The sequence below is a fragment of the Rana temporaria genome, chromosome 3 (assembly GCF_905171775.1).
Source record: "Rana temporaria chromosome 3, aRanTem1.1, whole genome shotgun sequence".
NCBI lineage: Eukaryota > Metazoa > Chordata > Amphibia > Anura > Ranidae > Rana > Rana temporaria.
In genome coordinates, this window is record NC_053491.1 from 9,675,538 (window position 1) to 9,697,208 (window position 21,671).

The 21,671-nt window shown below is 45.9% G+C and overlaps 1 protein-coding gene across 1 annotated transcript in view; it reads right to left on the reverse strand.

Annotated features, from left to right (window-relative positions):
- Positions 1-21,671, reverse strand: part of CORO2B (coronin 2B) — a 123,448-nt gene that overhangs the window by 18,511 nt on the left and 83,266 nt on the right. Inside the window, exons 4-7 of the mRNA XM_040342233.1 lie at positions 18,213-18,362; positions 10,547-10,711; positions 5,040-5,156; positions 2,204-2,308 (exon numbers count right to left, since the gene is read on the reverse strand). Coding sequence (XP_040198167.1) covers positions 2,204-2,308; positions 5,040-5,156; positions 10,547-10,711; positions 18,213-18,362 — 537 coding nt within the window. The remainder of the gene's footprint in view (positions 1-2,203; positions 2,309-5,039; positions 5,157-10,546; positions 10,712-18,212; positions 18,363-21,671) is intronic.

The window sequence follows — 21,671 nt, forward strand, 5'->3', positions numbered from 1 at the left end:
TAGGAAGTAGGGTTGCCACCTGTCCAGGATTCACCCGGACAGTTCGGGTTTGGAATCATGTGTCCGGGTTTCAGACTGCCTGAAACCCGGACACATTATTTAGACTGGAGTATGGCTTCCCAGCAGGGTTGCTGGCTGCAGTTGTCTAAGCTGAGATTGTCTGTTACACTCTCCTTCATGCTGCCCAAAGCTGGCACTAACACCCCCCTCCCCAAACACCCCACATTCCAATCCCCGGCGCTGTGCCTCAGAAAAGGAAAGTTGCGACTGGAAATTTGAAGTCCAGCAGCCTCAGATACATCTGTATTAGAGGTGTTGACTGGCAAGGGGTGAGTGGGCTCACCATCCATCCCTGTCTGTGACTAAAGTCTCCCCCCCCCCATTCTCTCTCTCCTGCCTCTGAGACAGTACACTAAGGTAAATCAGGGTTCTCAGAGCACCCCTTACATCTGAATTTTGCTTCACACCAGAGGCCACAGTGTTCCCCTTAAATCAGAGTCTTCCCCACACATCAGAGTTCTCAGTGTCCCCCCTTAAATCAGGGTTCTCAGAGCATCCCTTAAGTTAGAGTCCCCAGAGTTTTCCCTTACATCAGAGTCTGCAGAGTCCCCCCTTACAGTGTAAGGGAACTCCTGTGAGTTCAGGTGTAAAAGGGGAACTTTGTGAACTCTGATATAAAAGGGAACTCTGTAGACTCTGATGTTAAGGGGGACTCTGTGGACTCTGATGTAAAGAGGGACTCTGTGGACTCTGATGTAAAGAGGGACTCTGTGGACTCTAATGTAAAGAGGGACTCTGTGGACTCTGATGTAAAGAGGGACACTGTGGACTCTGATGTAAAGAGGGACTCTGTGGACTCTGATGTAAAGAGGGACACTGTGGACTCTGATGTAAAGAGGGACACTGTGGACTCTGATGTAAAGAGGGACTCTGTGGACTCTGATGTAAAGAGGGACACTGTGGACTCTGATGTAAAGAGGGACTCTGTGGACTCTGATGTAAAGAGGGACACTGTGGACTCTGATGTAAAGAGGGACACTGTGGACTCTGATATAAAAGGGAACTCTGATGTAAAGAGGGACTCTGTGGACTCTGATGTAAAGAGGGACTCTGTGGACTCTGATGTAAAGAGGGACTCTGTGGACTCTGATGTAAAGAGGGACACTGTGGACTCTGATGTAAAGAGGGACTCTGTGGACTCTGATGTAAAGAGGGACACTGTGGACTCTGATGTAAAGAGGGACACTGTGGACTCTGATGTAAAGAGGGACACTGTGGACTCTGATGTAAAGAGGGACACTGTGGACTCTGATGTAAAGAGGGACACTGTGGACTCTGATGTAAAGAGGGACACTGTGGACTCTGATGTAAAGAGGGACTCTGTGGACTCTGATGTAAAGAGGGACTCTGTGGACTCTGATGTAAAGAGGGACTCTGTGGACTCTGATGTAAAGAGGGACACTGTGGACTCTGATGTAAAGAGGGACACTGTGGACTCTGATGTAAAGAGGGACACTGTGGACTCTGATGTAAAGAGGGACACTGTGGACTCTGATGTAAAGAGGGACACTGTGGACTCTGATGTAAAGAGGGACACTGTGGACTCTGATGTAAAGAGGGACACTGTGGACTCTGATGTAAAGAGGGACACTGTGGACTCTGATGTAAAGAGGGACTCTGTGGACTCTGATGTAAAGAGGGACACTGTGGACTCTGATGTAAAGAGGGACACTGTGGACTCTGATGTAAAGAGGGACACTGTGGACTCTGATGTAAAGAGGGACACTGTGGACTCTGATGTAAAGAGGGACTCTGTGGACTCTGATGTAAAGAGGGACACTGTGGACTCTGATGTAAAGAGGGACACTGTGGACTCTGATGTAAAGAGGGACTCTTGTTACTAACTTCAAATGTTAATAGCAAAATATATGTATAGTGTTTATACTATAAAAAAAAAAAAAAAATTGCTGTGCACCGCTAAAGTGTTCAGGTTTGACATGAAGAAAAGGTGGCCACCCTAATAGGAAGTGGAAAAATACTAACTTACTGGCAGGATCACCTGTTAAAAATGAAGGGGAAAAAGCCTAAAAAAGAAAACTTCTAACATCCCGGCTACCGATCCTTGTAAATGCAGCGTACAGTTGGGTGAGAAGGAGATATAATGAACGGATGGGGGGGTCATACAGACGGGGAGTTCCCGCACCTTTCCAGCCAGGTACAGCATGTGTGTGTCCGTATCATAGAACGGGAAGAGCATCCCTGAGAGCCCATCGATCTCCTCTTCTATCAGCGGCATGGACAAATCCTCCTGTGGACACATAATATAGAGATGTAAAGTAGATTTTCATTCCTAGTCATTTGTTACAATGTTGGGCTGATAATTACAGAATAACTTTTTTATGTTTAAAGTGTTATTAACCACTTCACCCCCAGGACCATTTCGCTGGCCAAAGACCAGAGCACTTTTTGCGATTCGGCGCTGCATCGCTTTAACTGACAATTGCGCGGTCGTGCGACGTGGCTCCCAAACAAAATTGACGTCCTTTTTTCCCCACAAATAGAGCTTTCTTTTGGTGGTATTTGATCACCTCTGCGTTTTTTATTTTTTGCGTTATAAACAAAAATAGAGCGACAATTTTGAAAAAAAAAACAATATTTTTTTACTTTTTGCTATAATAAATATCCCCCAAAAAAATATATAAAAAATATTTCCCCTCAGTTTAGGCCGATACGTATTCTTCTACATATTTTTGGTAAAAAACAAAAATCGCAATAAGCGTTTATTGATTGTTTTACTCAAAAGTTATGGCATTTTTATTATTTCTTTTTACTAGTAATGGCGGCGATCTGCGATTTTTTTATCGTGACTGCAACTTTATGGCACGGACACATCGGACACTTTTGACACATTTTTGGGACCATTGTCATTTTTACAGCGATCAGTGCTATAAAAATGCACCGATTAGTGTGAAAATTACACTGACAGTGAAAGGGTTAACCACTAGGTGGCGCTGAAGGGGTTAAGTGTGCCTAGGGATGTGTTCAAACTGTAGCGGGGGTGGGCTGTGTGTGACACTACAGTGGTCACAGCTTCCGATTACAGGAAGCTGTGATCAGTGTCCTGTCACTAGGAAGACTGGGGAAATGCCTTGTTTACATCAGCATTTCCCCCTTCTTCCTCACCGTGAGACGATCGCGGGTATGCCCGTGGACATCGAGTCCGCGGGACCCGCTGTTGGAGTCACGTAGCTCGCCGCTCTTAAAGGGTACGTTGATCTGCCCAGACGTGCCATTCTGCCGACGTATATCGGCGTGAGCTGGTCGGCAAGTGGTTAAAGTGGTTGTAAAGGAGCAGTCTCCTGTCTGCCCCGCCCCCTCTGCGTGTGTCGGCTTTTCTCCCATAGGCATTGTGATGAGAGGCTTCTGGGTTGGTCGGAGCTGATGCCAATCATCCCGTGCACTTCCAGAAATGCTCTCCGAGTGCCACCCTCCAAGTAACCAAAGATGCCACGTATGCCCCGCCCCCTGTAATGTGCTTCTGCTTCCAGTGCGCCCGAGCTACAGGGATCTATTGGACAGGTACTGATCTATGGGGACACCTGATGTGGGGGGCTCTGATGGGGACACCTCCTGTGGGGGGGGCTCTGATGGGGACACCTCCTGTGGGGGGGGCTCTGATGGGGGGGGGCAATTGCTGGGGGGCTCTGATGGGGGACACCTGCTGGGGGGGACTCTGATGTGGCACACTAATGAAGACTTCTTAGGGGAGCATCTCTGTGTTTGAGTCGTAGCCATAGAAACATGTGTAAAGGGGAGGAGTTAGTAAGATGACCACGCCCATGTGGGCGCGCCATAAATATTTCTGCACCCAGGTGTCTGTGACCCCAGGATCAGCCCTGATTGTACGTCGGTCCCTTCAAATAGAATAGGAGGTGCGCGCCCGCGGCGCATTGCCGGAACCGATGCGCGTGGCCGCTGGCCACCCTCGATTGCTCCATAGAGAGATAGAATAGGGAAGTGTCAATACGTCCAAGCAGCCCATCCCCATACAGTTAGAAACACCTCCCTAGGGAACACTTAACCCCTTTGATCGCCCCCCCTAGTGTTAACCTCTTCTCTGCCAGTGACATTTATACAGTAATCAGTGGCTATTTTTTAGCTCTGGTCGCTGTATAAATGTCAATGGTCCCAAAAAAGTGTCAAAAGTGTCCGATCTGAGTTTCTTTGCGTACTCCGAACAGACAACACGAGCTTCTGTATCTGGCAAGTTTTTTCTTGTAATTTGATCCGATTTGATTGCAAATTTCATCCTCGCCCATTTCAAGCGCGTTTCATTATTCTTCATAATGAACCGATTTAACCTTAAAAATTAATTTTTTCTCAAAACAAAACCAAAGAGAAACCCACGATTGGAAGACCACGGACACGCTGGACGGAGGCAGACACCTGGATGGAGGCCGCAGACGGACACCTCCAAAGCCGCAGACGGACCCCACGCAAGGAAGCCGCAGACGGACACCCACAAGGCCGCAGACGGACGCCAGACAAGGCCGCCGATGGACGCAGGGCAAAAATTTTAGTTTTCTTTTTTTCCTTTTTTACCTTATACCCCGATAAATACGGTAAGTGTCTGATGTGCCTGCCACAATGTCGCAGTCCTGCTAAAAATTGCAGATTGCCACCATTACTAGTCTAGTAAAAAAAAAATCTCCAAACTACGGCCCTCCAGCCGTTACGGAACTACACGTCCCATGAAGCCTTGTAAAATTCTGACAATCACAGACATGAGTCGCAATCATCCCTACTCTTCAAAAGGCTAGAAAGTCGACTTCTCGTAAAATTGACCATGTAAGGTTATTTTCGATGGTGCAAGACTAGGAAATTTCATCTTAGGAAGATCCCCATGAGACAAATCCTATTTTTCCTCTAGTCTGGTTTGGTTTAGGATGTGGCCTTTTGTTTTTGTCTCCAGTGCTAAAGCCTAATATGAGACTGGTCAGATGCCCTCTGCTGCACACTACTAGAACAGCCATTCTCACCTGATCCCACAATGCGATCTGCCTCGTATTCCACTTAGAGACTCCTGTTGTAAGTAGGCGCTTCATGTTTCCCAGGAAAACAACTCGAGTCATTTTGTGGTTTTTACAAGTTGCTGCCTAGAAAGACAAAGTAGCATAGGCTTACGTCATTATCAATGTGTAAAACAGGACATGTCTTATTACAAGTAAAATTAGTAAGTATGGTGCAAATTTTTAGCAAAACATGACCATTAATACAGTTGAACTCCGTTCCAGGAGTATGCTCGTAATCCAAAGTACTTGCATATCAAAGCGAGTTTTCACGTTGAAGTCAATGGAAACGAAAATAATTTGTTCTGCATTGACTTCAATGATGTGTAATACCGAATGCGGCCAGAGGTGGCACCAGAGAGCACCAAAAACAGCCTAAAAGGCCAGAGGACACTACCGCTCGTTTCCTGCGCCCCCATACCTTAGGCCAAATGAGGTACTGCAGGCCAATGATCATTTTTTTTGGCTCCTGCGCCCCTGTGCCCCAGGCCAAATGAGGTACTGCAGGCCTATTTTCGGCTCTGCTCAGCTTCTGCGCCTCCGTACCTAAGGCCAAATGAGGTACTGCAGGCCTATTTAGCTTGAATTCTGCTCATCTTGCGAGTAAACACTCGCAAACCCAGTCAGAATTAGAAAAAAAAAAAGTTGCTCGCAAATCAAAACGCTCTCAAACCAAGTTACTTTTAAACCAAGGTTCCACTGTGTATACTTTGATACTTAGAAATGTAATCACTAGTTCTATTTTCATTAATTCTAGCAGAAAGTAGGGGTGTTGAATATAATCGCAGCATCAGTGCATCACGATTCAGACGTTCACGATTCTGCATCGATGCTGAGAGTTGGCCGAATCGATCTCTGATGACGCCATCCAGCGCTCTGCGGGGCTTTATTGCTTTTTTCCTGGAGGAACACAGAGGAGAGCCTGACTGGTGGATAAAGCCACTTCCCCGTCCACAGAGATGGACACTGGAGCAGAAAGTCAGCTGATGAGCTGACAGCCAGTAGAGTGCAGGGGGAGGAGCTCGAGGAGACCCAACGCCAGGAGAGGCATCACTGGAGGCATCACTGAAGGCACTGGAGGCAGAGACACACTGAGCATGGAGGAGGGGGAATCGACTGACACTAAGAGCAGGTGAGTGCTAGTATCACTGATCCCATCTCCCACCACCATCCCTCTACTTACTGATCCCATTCCTCCTACCATCCCCCTGCCCCTGATCCCATCTATTCCTCTGCCCCTGATCCCATCCATTCCTCTGCCCCTGTTCCTATCCATCCACCACCATACCCCTGCCCCTGATCCCATCCATTCCTCTGCCACTGATCCTATCCATCCCTCTGCCACTGATCCCATCTCTCCCACCATACCTCTGTTCCTGATCCCATCTGTAACAGGATGACCCGTGACACCCAGAGACTTTTGAGGGATGGGAGATACTCCTGTGCCAGCGGCCCTAAGAACTCTTGGGTCTAAGTTCACCCTGTGCCCCTTTTGGGCATAGGGTGGCTAATCATAATTAATGTATTATATGAGATGGGACATTAATAATAGTTCATATTGCAGGATCTTGAGAGATTGCAAGTTGTTGGTTAATTGTGACCCAACCAGTCAATGGTGACTCATCTCTCTGTGAAGACTGTTAACATGTTAAATAAGCCTGGCTCTTGAAAGGCCTTTAATTGTGTGATAACACTGTCTAAAGCCTTTGGATGCTCAGAGGTGTGAATAGGTGTCAAGCTGTATGCGGAGACGGAACGTCTGCCTAGGGAACTCAGTGTGTGATGGTGTTTTGTTTGTTATGCTGTTAATGAAGGAATGTGCAGTGATTAGATAATTATAGGCCGGCGCCGACACGTCTAGAATGGTTAGTAATTAGCCTTGGTGTGTGATTAGGGGGGTGGAGATCTCATTGTCCCTTTGAATACTGTCACATGATTGTAACCGCATAAAAAGCTGAGAAGAAACCATTAAACTGTTCATTACATTTGGAACAAGTACAGAGCTGTGTCTCGTCTTGATTCTGGGGAATTGATATGGATCGGGTCCTGTTGGTTGGAGTGTCGATAAGCTGTCTTGGATGGGATGGAAGGTCGTAAACGGTGGTGACCGTTACACCATCCATCCCACCATCCCTCTGCCACTGATCCCATCCACCAGTGGCGGTTCGTCCATAGAGGGCGCTGGAGCGCCGCCCCCTCTGTCTCTCACCGCCACTGAGTGAAATAACATAGATTCATGCATTGCACGAATCTATGTTATTTTCGCCGCTGCCGCTGTTATTCAGATGGTCGGCGCTCAATGTCCGGCCATCTGAATAACGCCAGCTGGTTGGCTGTAGGGAAATGTCTATCAAAGCCAACGGCTCTGATAGGCTTTCCCAATACAGCCCCCGGGTCCCGGAATCTTATTCTCGGAGCGCACAGACTGTACGCCCCTTGAATAAGATGACAGGCGCCTCAGCCAATCAGGTTGGCCGGTTCTGGCTACCTGTAACCTGATTGGCTGAGACGCCTGTCAGTCATCGAGGGCGGGAGAAGACATCGTGGGACGTGGATGCCTGACTCCAGTAAAGGTAAGTGCCGGGGGGGGAGGAAGAACGCAATTTACAGGGCACACGGCACAGTGGGGACAATTGGCACAGCGGCGACCATTAAAGGGCACAGTGGCTGCGTTTAATGGCATGGCACAGTGGTGACAATGGATGGCACAGTGGCTGCATTTAATGGCATGGCACAGTGGTGACAATGGATGGCACAGTGGTGACAATGTATGGCACAGGGGCTGCGTTTAATGGCATGGCACAGTGGTGACAATGTATGGCACAGGGGCTGCGTTTAATGGCATGGCACAGTGGTGACAATGTATGGCACAGTGGCTGCGTTTAATGGCATGGCACAGTGGTGACAATGGATGGCACAGTGGTGACAATGGATGGCACAGTGACTGCGTTTAATGGCATGGCACAGTGGTGACAATGTATGGCACAGGGGCTGCGTTTAATGGCATGGCACAGTGGTGACAATGTATGGCACAGTGGCTGCGTTTAATGGCATGGCACAGTGGTGACAATGGATGGCACAGTGACTGCGTTTAATGGCATGGCACAGTGGTGACAATGTATGGCACAGTGGCTGCGTTTAATGGCATGGCACAGTGGTGACAATGGATGGCACAGTGGTGACAATGGATGGCACAGTGGTGACAATGGATGGCACAGTGGCTGCATTTAATGGCATGGCACAGTGGTGACAATGGATGGCACAGTGGTGACAATGGATGGCACAGTGGCTGCGTTTAATGGCATGGCACAGTGGTGACAATGTATGGCACAGGGGCTGCGTTTAATGGCATGGCACAGTGGTGACAATGTATGGCACAGTGGCTGCGTTTAATGGCATGGCACAGTGGTGACAATGGATGGCACAGTGACTGCGTTTAATGGCATGGCACAGTGGTGACAATGTATGGCACAGGGGCTGCGTTTAATGGCATGGCACAGTGGTGACAATGTATGGCACAGTGGCTGCGTTTAATGGCATGGCACAGTGGTGACAATGGATGGCACAGTGACTGCGTTTAATGGCATGGCACAGTGGTGACAATGTATGGCACAGTGGCTGCGTTTAATGGCATGGCACAGTGGTGACAATGGATGGCACAGTGACTGCGTTTAATGGCATGGCACAGTGGTGACAATGGATGGCACAGTGACTGCGTTTAATGGCATGGCACAGTGGTGCGAATTGATGGCACAGTGACTGCATTTGATGGCATGGCGCAGTGACTGCGTTTAATGGCATGGCACAGTGGTGCGAATTGATGGCACAGTGGCTGCATTTGATGGCATGTAACAGTGGCTGCGTTTGGGCACAGTGAGACTGCAATTTTTTTTTCCTTTGCGCCCCCCCAAAAATTTTGAGCACCAGCCGCCACTGCCATCCACCCCACCATCCCTCTGACCCCGATCTTATCCATCCCACCATCCCTCATACACTGATCCCATTTACCCAACCATCCCTCTGCCACTGATCCAATCCCTCCACTACCGGCCATCTGCCACTTATCCCATCCATACCACCACCACCATCCCTGTGCCACTGATCCAATACACCCCCCCCCCCCCACCACCACCATCCCTCTGCCACTGATTCCATCCATTACCTCATTCCTCTGCCACCGATCCCATCCATCCCACCATCCCTCTGCCACTGATCTCATCTCGCTCACCATAAAGTAACTGATCTCTCCATTTTCCTTCTGCAGCCACTGAATGCCTGCTTTTTCTCCTCTCCCTTCCGTAGGGATTCAGGGGATGCGGAAGGAAAATGGAGAGATCAGTTCCTTTATATGCAGTCGCCCCCACCGCTCCTCCTATCCAGACATATGGGGGGGGGGGGGTTATGCAAGGGCCCCCTGCAGCATGGGGCTGGGTTGCAATTGCGACCCCTGTAGGTACACCTCTGTTATTGGTCCAAGCTGGGCTAATGTAACTGTGTATAAATATCCATGCCTGAAATTCTTCTCTAAATAAACACAAAATGGGGGGAGAAATACAAAAACCAGTGCACACCGAATCTGGTGTAACTGTGAATGGAAACTAACCAGCTTCTAACTTCCAGCTTGTTCATTTAAGCTTTGACAATAAAACATAGAAGCTGATTGGTCTGTGCCAGATTCTGTGTGCGCCAATTTTAGTAAATTACCCCCAATAATTACAATACTAAACACAAGGGCCCAGATTCTCAAAGGGCTTACGACGGCGCAACGCAATGTACGCCGTCGTAAGTCCTAATCTGGGCCGTCGTATCTATGCGACTGATTCTTAGAATCAGTTACGCATAGATATCCATTAGATCCGACAGGCGTAAGGCTCTTACGCCGTCGGATCTTAAATGCAATTTTTTTTTTGCCGCTAGGTGTCGCCTCCGTCGTTTTCCCCGTCGAGTATGCAAATTAGTTAAATGCGCGAATTCCCGAACGTACGCGCGGCCGACGCAGTGAAGTTACGACGTTTACGTGGCGTAAAGTTGCCTCTGCTATATGAGGGGCAACCAATGTATGGCCATCGTTCCCGCGTCAAAATTTAAAAATTGACGTTGCTTGTGTAAGTCGTCCGTGAATGGGGCTGGACGCCATTTACGTTCACGTCGAAACCAATGACGTCCTTGCGACGTCATTTGGAGCAATGCACCCTGGGATATTTTCCGGACGGCGCATGCTCCACGCCCCCTACCCGGCTAATTTGAATTAGGCGGGCTTGCGCCGGGTGATTTACAGGCAAGTTCTTTGTGAATAAAGCACTTGCCTGTAAAACTTGCGGCGGCGTAACGTAAATCAGATACATTACGCCCGGGGAGTTTTACGCCCATCTACGAGAATCTGGGCCAAGATGATGAAAGACATGAGGTAAGCTGTATATATGATGAGCGTGTTAAATCGTAAAATGAATAAAGCCATGTGAATGTTCGATGATCACCTGCAGCACTCTCCCTGAGCGAGGTTCCAGCACACGCAACTTCTTATCTTTGCAGGTGGTGGCCAGTAGACTCCCGTCTGTGTTGAAGGACATGCAGAGGATGACATCCGTGTGACAGTCTATCATCTTCACTGCTTCCCCATCATCCAGATTCCAGATCAGTATCTGCACATGGAAGTTTTCATTAATACGGTTATCTTCCCTGGCACTGTGGCCTGTTAAAATGATATATATATACAGTGCCGGCCCAAGACATTGTGCTGCCTGGGACCAAGAATGAAATGCTGCCCCCCCCCCCAAAAAAAAAAAAATCACGTCATGGCTCTATACATGTTTAAAGGAGTATAAAGAGGACCTGTCATGGCTCTATTCATGTGATAAAGACAAAATTGCTTAAGGAAAGCAACCAATGGTCGGACTTTATAGGCAACACAGACAGGAATAGCAAAAAAAATATAATTTTATTACAAAGTAGTTACATAAAACAACATTAAAAAGAAAACCATACAAGATGTCAGGTATGAAAAATGTCCCCTGTGTGTGTCTACGTGTTTCGCCGTGAGGCTTCTTCAGGACGGACAAGAGAGGAAAATAGTCAAAGTCATCCGAACCACATAGGCATAGATATATCCTGTACACAGGCTGTCTCCCGGGGGCAAATGCTGCTATCCAATCTGCCATAATATAGGAGATATAGGAGAACTGGAGAAAGTGCAGAGAAGGGCAACCAAACTGATAAGAGGCATGGAGGAGCTCAGCTATGAGGAAAGATTAGAGGAACTAAATGTATTCACTCTTGAGAAGAGGAGAATAAGGGGGGGTATGACCAACATGTACAAATATATAAGAGGTCCATACAGTGAACTTGGTGTTGAGTTATTCACTTTACGGTCAACACTGAGGACAAGGGGACACTCTTTACGTCTAGAGGAAAAGAGATTTCACCTCCAAATACGGAAAGGTTTCTTCACAGTAAGAGCTGTGAAAATGTGGAACAGACTCCCTCCAGAGGTGGTTCTGGCCAGCTCAGTAGAGTGCTATAAGAAAGGTCTGGATTCTTTCCTAAATGTACAGAATATAACTGAGTACTGAGATTTGTAGGTAAAGTTGATCCGGGGAAAATCCGATTGCCTCTCGGGGGATCAGGAAGGAATTTTTTCCCCTGCTGTAGCAAATTGGATCTCATGCTCTGCTGGGGTTTTTTGCCTTCCTCTGGATCAACTGTGGGTATGGAGTTGGGTGTATAGGATTTTACTGTGTTTTTTATTTTGTTTTTTTGTTTTTTGTGGTTGAACTGGATGGACTTGTGTCTTTTTTCAACCTGACTAACTATGTAACTATGTAACTATATAATGAGTAATAACATTGTACCGGGGACGCGCACGGGGACGGGGCGGTATTAGGATCATAAGAATTTGTGGGTAGAGTAGGAGGGAGCGGCAATGCAGAGGGCTGGAGAGGCGAAGTTCCGATCGGAGCCGAGAGCTAGGGGGAACAGATTCCAAAGGGCAACCATTCTCGGCACAACAGGTTCCTCAGAGGGAGCGGCGCCTGCCTTTCTCACTCGCAGACTGCCCCCCTCCGGCTGCGAGTGTCCTCACAGGCAGCGGAGTGGGCTGTCTGGTGGGCGGCAGAATGCTGCCCCCCTAAAAGTGCCGCCTGGTACCCATGGTACCACCCGGTCCCATCATAGGGCTGGCCCTGTATATATATATATACAGTTGTATTCAAAATTATTCAACCCCCACTGAAATTGATTGTTTTGCCAAGTTTGACATTGATTTTGATCATCCTGTCATCCTGCTTACAATTAAATCAAAGAGGCACGTGTAGGTCAGACAAATATAACATAACATTTATAATGAAATAACCACAAATGTCTTTTCTGTGCTCACATCATTATCAGTTTTATTCAACCCCCAAGTGACATTCAATCTTAGTACTTAGTACAACATCCTTTTACAGTTAGAACAGCTTTTAAACTTGAAGCATAGCTTGACACAAGTGTCTTGCAGCGATCTACGGGTATCTTCGCCCATTCGTCATGGGCAAAAGCCTCCAGTTCAGTCACATTCTTAGGGTTGCGCACTGCAACTGCTTTCTTTAAGTCCCACCAGAGGTTCTCAATCAGATTTAAGTCTGGTGACTGCGATGGCCACTCCAAAATGTTCCAGCCTTTAATCTGCAACCATGCTCTAGTGGACTTGGAGGTATGCTTGGGATCATTGTCCTGTTGAAAGGTCCAACGTCTCCCAAGCCTCAGGTTTGTGACGGACTGCATCACATTGTTATCCACTATCTCCTGGTACTGAAGAGAATTCATGGTACCTTGCACATGCTGAAGCTTCTCTGTACCTGCAGAAGCAAAACAGCCCCAAAGCATGATTGACCCCCCGCCATGCTTCACAGTAGGCAAGGTGTTCTTTTCATCATAGGCCTTGTTCTTCCTCCTCCAAACATAGCGTTGATCCATGGGCCCAAACACTTCTAATTTTGTTTCATCAGTCCACAGAACACAATCTCAAAACTTCTGTGGTTTGTCCACATGATTTTTGCATACTGCAGTCGACTCTTCTTATTCTTTGGAGACAGCAAGGGGGTGCGCCTGGGAGTTCTGGCATGGAGGCCTTCATTACGCAGTGTGCGCTGTATTGTCTGAGCAGAAACTTCAGTACCCACATCTGACAAATCTTTTGTCAGTTCCTCAGCAGTCACAAGGGGACTTTTTTCCACTCTACGCTTCAGGTAGCGCCCAGCAGTCGAAGTCAGCATCTTCTTTCTGCCACGACCAGGTAGCGTTTCAACAGTGCCCTTTGGCTTGAATTTGCGAATGATGCTTCCTATGGTGTCTCTTGGTATGTTTAACATCTTTGCAATCTTCTTATAGCCATTGCCCTTCCTGTGAAGAGTAATCACCTCTTCTCTTGTCTTCCCGGGCCATTCTCTTGACTTCACCATGTTTGTAACCACACCAGTAAATGTCTAGAAGGAGCTGAGTATCACAGTCATTTTAAAGCTGCCTGATTGGTGCTTATTAGGCTTTATTGCTGCTCCCTGACATCCACAGGTGTTTTCAATACCTGATTGAATACACTTCAATGAACCTCTGTTCTTCAGAGTGGTAGTCTTTAAGGGGTTGAATAATTGTGTAAATGAAGAATTCACAAAATAAAAATTTACTACTGTATTACAAAACCAATTGATGTCATTTTAGTTGCATATGGTTCTTTAAGAAGTCCTTGTAGGATTTCATTCTGAATACAATTACAAATGTACACTAAATTCCCTAAAACCCTTTACAGCATTGGGGGGTTGAATAATTTTGAACACAACTGTACATTGCTAATTCACACTCCATGCCCAATTAGATGGTGTGATATGGGGAACTCGGGACCACCAACAAGCAATCTTTACGGAAATTCAAACAGTCCACAGTTCTGGTACCATGAAAACAACATGATGGCTCACCACCGTGATACCAGTCCCCCACCAGGGTTTAGTGTTTTCCGTCTGTTGTAGGGTGCCGCGAACAGGACCGCCATCAGGAATTATGGGGCCCCTTACACAGCTTCAGGCATGGGCCCTCCTGGAGCAGAGAACCAGGGGGGGGGGGGGGGTTGTGGGGGTTGCCAGCTGTCCAGGATTCACCCGGACAGTTCGGGTTTGGAATCATGCGTCCGGGTTTCAGACTGCCTCAAACCCGGACACATTATTTAGACTGGACTATGGCTTCCTATCAGGGTTGCTGGCTGCAGTTGTCTAAGCTGAGATTGTCTGTTACACTCTCCTTCATGCTTCCCAAAGCTGGCACTAACACCCCCCCCCTCCCCAAACACCCCTACCCCTCTGTGGGTGCCCACATTTCAATCCCCGGCACTGTGCCTCAGAAAAGGAAAGTTGCGACTGGAAATTTGAAGTCCAGCAGCCTCAGATACATCTGTATGAGAGGTGTTGACTGGCAAGGGGTGAGTGGGCTCACCATCCATCCCTGTCTAAAGTCTCCCCCCCCCTCATTCTCTCTCCTGCCTCTGAGATAGTACACTAAGGTAAATCAGGGTTCTCAGAGCACCCCTTACATCTGAATTTCGCTTCACACCAGAGGCCACAGTGTTCCCCCTTAAATCAGAGTCTTCTCCATACATCAGAGTTCTCAGTGTTCCCCCTTAAATCAGGGTTCTCAGAGCATCCCTTAAGTTAGAGTCCCCAGAGTTTTCCCTTACATCAGAGTCTGCAGAGTCCCCCCTTACAGTGTAAGGGAACTCCTGTGAGTTCAGGTGTAAAAGGGGAACTTCGTGAACTCTGATATAAAAGGGAACTCTGTAGACTCTGATGTAAAGAGGGACTCTGTGGACTCTGATGTAAAGAGGGACTCTGTGGACTCTGATGTAAAGAGGGACTCTTGTTACTAACTTCACATGTTAAGGCCCGGAAGCCGGCGAAGGGGTGAGTACCAATCAAAATAATTTTGATCGATCAAAAAAATTAAAGATTAATCAATGAATTAATAGTTAATTTCCCCAGCCCTAAAAAAAAATCATTAAAAAAAATAAATAAACAATAAAAAAATATATATATATAAAAATTAAAAATAAAAGAAATAAAAAGATATATAAAAAAAGATTTTTTTTTATAGAAAAGAAGTGGGGTTGTCATCCGGGGCCCTGGGGATCTCCGGACCCCTAAAAAAAAAAATTGTCCCTTTAATAAAAAATAAAATAAAAATATATTAAAAAAAAAAATTATAAAAAAAAAAAAAAAAAAGGGGGGGGGTTGCCATCTGGGGCCCCTGGGAACCTCTGGACCCCTTACAGGTGTACTGCCTGTACCCCCCTGATGGCGGCCCTGGCCGCAAAGGCCGCAGGAGCTCAGCAAACACTCTCAGTTGCCAGACAGCTCCCACTTGCACCATTCCACTTTACCTTCTGAAGGATCAGGACGACACTGGATGCAAAAAGCGCCTTGAGGCGATTTAGTTCGCATTTGTAGCGCTATACAAGTTACTCACTCACTCACTCTACCTCACATACAGGTGCTGATTCCTTACTGCTTCTTTTTAAAACTCCCTTGCAGGTGGCTTAACCCCTTCAAGACCAGAGTCCATGCCATCAGGGTTTGGAGGTTCTTTGACCACCCAAAGGTCCCTCTGAACCTCCAAATATTGGGTCCCTAATGAGGACGTACCAATCCAGAGAATACTGAGAATCAGTCCTCTCCTCTCCAACCGGACTATGCCACAACCCCTCAACCTGCATGGGTGAGAACCTGTGAGTACTCAAACTGCAAACTGCATACCTGCATACAATATGCACTAACTACATATTACTTCGAGCTATTAGATGCCCCCCTTTGGTCAATATTTGACACTCTAATATCAATTATCTCTCTTTTACACCAGTGGATTGTACCAACGTACTAATACTATATCTATATACCATGGAGACACGCTCCAATGAATTGGCCCCCCCTTTCTTGACATCATTTCCAGTATGTACCTTTTCCAATTATGTTGATTACCAATACCATGAACTGTTGTAAGTTACACAATATTCCTTTGATTATTGTAACAGTTTTATCATGTGATTACTGTATTTATTGTATAATTATCATGCTATTAAATAACTGACTGTCCATTGTTGTTGCGCAATTCTTTCATATTATTTGTTTGGTGCTACCGGGTCAATTACTTGCCAATGTCTATCGTTACCGTTGTCCTCCTGGGGTGCATGCCTCATATAAAGTCCCACCCTTGTTTTTCCTTGCTCTAGGAAGAATACAACCTTCACAGCGGTGGTCAGCCTTACAGACTGCTAAAAAGATCATTGGCGTGATGCTGCTGGTCCTGCCAAGTGGCATTGGACCTGGAGATATGAAAGCTCCGTCATATGGAAGGTCAATCAGCCACAACTCAAAGAACCCTTGGTAACCTCATGAGGAACCTTGGGGTTCCACAGAAACCCTTTTTGAGAATGCCTGAATTAGATAATGCCCAGCCGGTGTTGAACCACCCAACCACTAAATAACCTTTCTATAGAAAAATCTTTCTACAAACATGCACATTGAGATTGGGTGAACTTGCATGTTTGTGCATATGGAGAATTAAGAGAGGGCATCATGTGTCCTACGCGGAAAACAACAGTAGCTGGTACAATCCAATTATGCCAACCAACTTTCTCCCCTTTTTTATCCCACTGACCTGTGACATCAATGATTTTATCATATGACTGTAATGGTGACATTCTAACCAGGATTGTAAGGCGTCATTCCTTCCACCAACAACCAATGTAAAGACCATTGATGAACTAATCTTAACAGGGGTTCCCGGACACCTGAAAATAATTTTAAGGGCTCCTTTGGGGTAAAAAGGCTGGTCTAATGTCAGGTTAACATAGATCTTCACTTTATTCCCGCAGACAATGTTGCAGTCGGGTTGGGACAGGGTAACACATGGCAGCCACCTATTGAAATTATACATTTGTACCACTGATTACTCTTCTTTGGAACAGTGATGGAAACACTGATTACTCCTCTATTGAAAAGTATTGGAAACACTGATTACTCCTTTATTGAATAGTATTTGTGACATTGGGGGTTGTTAGCTCTTGTGGTAGATGCATTTTCGTGCAGTGAGTCAACACCAAACAGGCATATAACGTTAAGGGCATGGTAGCCCACGTTTATTAAAGGAGGAAAACAAAAGTCCATTCAGGAATCCCACGCAGGGGTTTAAACAATGATCAGAAACAACTGAAAATACTAGCCCACCTGGCTACTCTTCGACAGCACTGCTGCACACAGCGTCTGTCCGCACACAGCGTCTGTCTCAACACATAGACACCAGCAGCCACTGCTGCACACACTTCACCTTCCTCCACTTCTGCTCTCCCCAGCCCTTCATTATATGAGCTGTGTGCACCTGGGCACACACCCTGCAGGCTATCTATAAGATCTGGACACAGGGTTGGAGATCCTGTGTCCATTTCAACACTATCTTCATAGGGACAGAGCCTCGCTCTGCCACATATTGGAAACACTGATCACTCCTCTATTGAATAGTAATGGAAACATGTGTAACCACATGCTATACTCAAGTACTTTTCTATTACATAAATAAAGGTCAAACAAAGAAATGGGAAATTCGATTTTTTTTCATGGTATTTCAATGTGCCACAATAGCATATTATTCAATAGTTTGCAAGGAGGGAACCAGCAAAGTTCGGTTTAGACGTGAATGGAGTTCAGGAAAGTCTAGCTAGGGAATATTTTTTAAGATACAAGTCCAACTCCGTGTTTCCAATGGTGTGAATTGTGTCTCATGCCCCAAAGGATCAGAACTTCAGATGGCAGCCATAGTCAGGGGTCCACAGGTCATCTTTGTGCTCCTAATAGGCTACACCAGCCATCTTTTGAAGAATGGTATGCTGGTATGATGCCCGCTTTAAAATAAAACAAAGATAGGGTTCCCTCAACCATTTAGGATTATTTTTTTTTTACTAGGACAGGTGGTAGTTTCACTTGGTAAAGGACAATGACAATACATAACTGACCAAAGTATATAAAACTGCTATGACTTATCTGAGGCCACCATACCAGAATCCCAAACCTGTGATTGGCCACATCTAAATCCAACATTTTTTACTTTTGGTGGTTGGATTTGGTGGTTGCTGACCTTGTAGTCATAGCCTGAACTGAACAATATGTTGTTGGCAGTAGGGTGCCACTCTATGATCCCCACTCTTCTACTGTGTCCATACAGTTCCAGCACGGCTTCCGTCATGTTCTTCTTCAGCCCCTCATTCGGGATTTCCCATATCCGCACCTTGGGAAAGGACACCTTGTTATTGTCTTGTTATAATGTTTACATGATTGTGATTGTGAACACATAGGGCCAGATTCACAAAAGAGATACGACGGCGTATTTCCTGATACGCCGTCATATCTCTGAGATACGATTGTCGTATCTATGCGGCTGATTCATAGAATCAGGTTACGCATAGATAGCCCTAAGATCCGACAGGTGTAACTGTGTTACACCGTCGGATCTTAGGCTGCAATTCTAGGCCGGCCGCTAGGTGGCGATTCCATTGCGGTCGGCGTAGAATATGCAAATGACTAGTTACGCCGATTCACGAACATCCGCTTTGCCCGTCTATCTAAATTTACGTTGTTTCCGTAGAGATGCGTCGCGTAAAACTAAGCATGCCCTCTAGGTGGTCTAACCAATGTTAAGTATGGCCGTCGTTCCCGCGTCAAATTTTTAAATTTCACGTTGTGTGCGTAAGTCGTCTGTGAATGGCGCTGGACGCCATTTACGTTAACGTCGAAACCAATGACGTCCTTGCGACGTCATTTAGCGCAATGCACGTCAGGTAAATTTTAGGGACGGAGCATGCGCAGTATGTTCGGCGTGGAAACGCGCCTAATTTAAATGGTCCCCGCCCCATTTGAATTAGGCAGGCTTGCGCCGGGCGGATTTACGCTACGCCGCCGCAAGTTTACAGGTAAGTGCTTTGTGAATCAAGCACTTACGCTGTAAACTTGCGGCGGTGTAACGTAAATGGGATACGTTATGCCGCCGCAGCGTAACGCAATTGCATGAGAATCTGGCCCACATACTGCCATTTATATAGGTTACACCAAGAAAGAAAAATATCCAACACAGTGAACTTAAAACTGTAATACACTTTTTAAACACATTTGGGGGCAGATCCTCGTACAGCGGCGCATCTGTACGCCGGGCGCAGTGTATCTAAGATACACTACACCGCCGTAACTTATTTATTTTATTTTGAATCCACAAAGAATTTGCGCCGTAGTGTATCTCTGGCGGCGTAAGGGCGCGGAATTCAAATGGATGTATTGGGGGCGTTTTTTATGTAAATACGTCGTGACCCGACGTAAACAACGTTTTTTTTTAACTGCGCATGCGCCGTCACCTGGGGGTATCCCAGTGCGCATGCTCGAAATTTAACCGGAACAAGCCAATGCTTACGACGGTGACGTCATTCTACGCAAATTCCTATTCGCGAACGACTTACGCGAACGACGTAAAAAATTCAAAATTGGACGCGGGAACGACGGCCATACATAACATTGAGTACGCCACCATATAGCACCTTTAACTATACACCGGAAAAAGCCGAACGAAAACGACGTAAAAAAAAATGCGCCGGCCGGACCTACGTTCCTGGATCGCCGTAAATAGCTAATTTGCATACTCGACGCGGATTTCGACGGTAACGCCACCTAGCGGCCGCCGAAAAAATTGCATCTAAGATCCGACGGCGTACTAAGACGTACGCCTGTTGGATCTAGCCGAGATGCCGTCGTATGTTGTTTTGTGGATACAAAACAAAGATACGACGCGGGAAATTTAAAATTACGCCGGCGTATCAATAGATACGCCGGCGTAATCCTTTTGTGGATCTGCCCCATTGTATTTAAAAAGTTTTAAATGTGTCACAAAACAGTTGATTCTAAATTAAACAAATATTTTACTATAATATTATTACTTCTCTATGGTGTACCCTTCCTCTTAAGTCTGCAGAACCAAAGCCAAAACTTTATATATATTTTTTTTAATTTGGATAGAGTAAGGGAGGGATATAACCCCTGACAGTTACTAAATTATTAAATAATAAATTAAAAACGTATATTAAATGAAAAAATACATTATGAATTAATAGACAATTTTATATAAGAAAAAAAGAATCAATTAAATTATTATTATTATTATTATTATTATTATTATTATTATTATTAGTATATTGTTATTTCGCTATGGTGTATTTCCTTGTAAGTCTGCCTTACAGTAGAACCAAAAAACTTTTTTTTTTTTTTTTAATGGACAGAGTAAGGAGGGATATATCCCCTGCCAGTTACTAAATTATTAAATACTAAATTAAAAAATTTTTATTTAATGAAAAAATACATTATGAATTAATAGACAATTTAATAAAAAAAAAAGAATAAATTTAAATTATTATTATTATATTTTTATTTCCCTATGGTGTACCCTTCCAACTATTGCCCTGTACACATGATTGGATTTCTGATGAAATAAAATCCGATGGATTGTTTTCATCGGATATCCGATGAAGCTGACTTTCATCAGTCTTGCATACACACTGTGGGCCAGATCCACATACAATTGCACTTGCGCCGCGTATCAGAGATACGCTACGCCGCCGTACCTTACCTGGCGTACTTTCAAATCCTCAAAGATTTTGCGTCGTAAGTTACGGCGGCGTAGTGTATTTCTGGCGGCGGAATTCAAATCGGCGGGTAGGGGGCGTGATTCATTTAAATGAAGCGCGTCCCCGCACCGATTGAACTGCGCATGCTCCGTTTCGAAATTTCCCGCTGTGCATTGCGCTAAATGACGTCGCAACGACATCATTTTTTGAACTTAGACGTGACTTACGTCCATCCCTATTCACGGACGACTTACGCAAAAAAAAAAAATTATTCGAATTTCGACGTGGGAACGACGGCCATACTTAACATGGCAAGTCTATCTATATGCTGCAAAATACCAGCTTTAACTATACACCAGGAAAAAGCCGACTAGAGACGATGTAAGAGAATGCAACGGCCGCGCGTACGTTCGTGGATCGTCGGAAAAAGCTAATTTGCATACCCGACGCGGAAAACGACGCAAGCTCCACCCAGCGGGTGCCGAAGTATTGCACCTACGATCCGAAGGCGTACGAAGCCATACGCCTGTCGGATCGAACCCAGATGCCGTCGTATCTTGGTTTGAGGATTCAAACTAAAGATACGACACGGCAAATTTGAAAGTAAGCCGGCGTATCAGTAGATACGCCGGCGTACTCGCTGTGTGGATCTGGCCCTATCAGACTAAATTCCGACTGTGCCAAAACGCGGTGATGTAAAACACAACGACGAGCCGAAAAAAATGAAGTTCAATGCTTCCGAGCATGCGTCGACTTGATTCTGAGCCTGCGTGGATTTTTCTTCGATGGATTTCCACACAGACGATTGGAATTTACTATCGGTTTTTTATCCATAGGAAAAATTTAAAACCTGTTCTATTTTTTTTCCACCGATGAAAAAAGTAAATTGGACTGTTTTCATCAGATAAACCGATCGTGTGTACACGGCATTA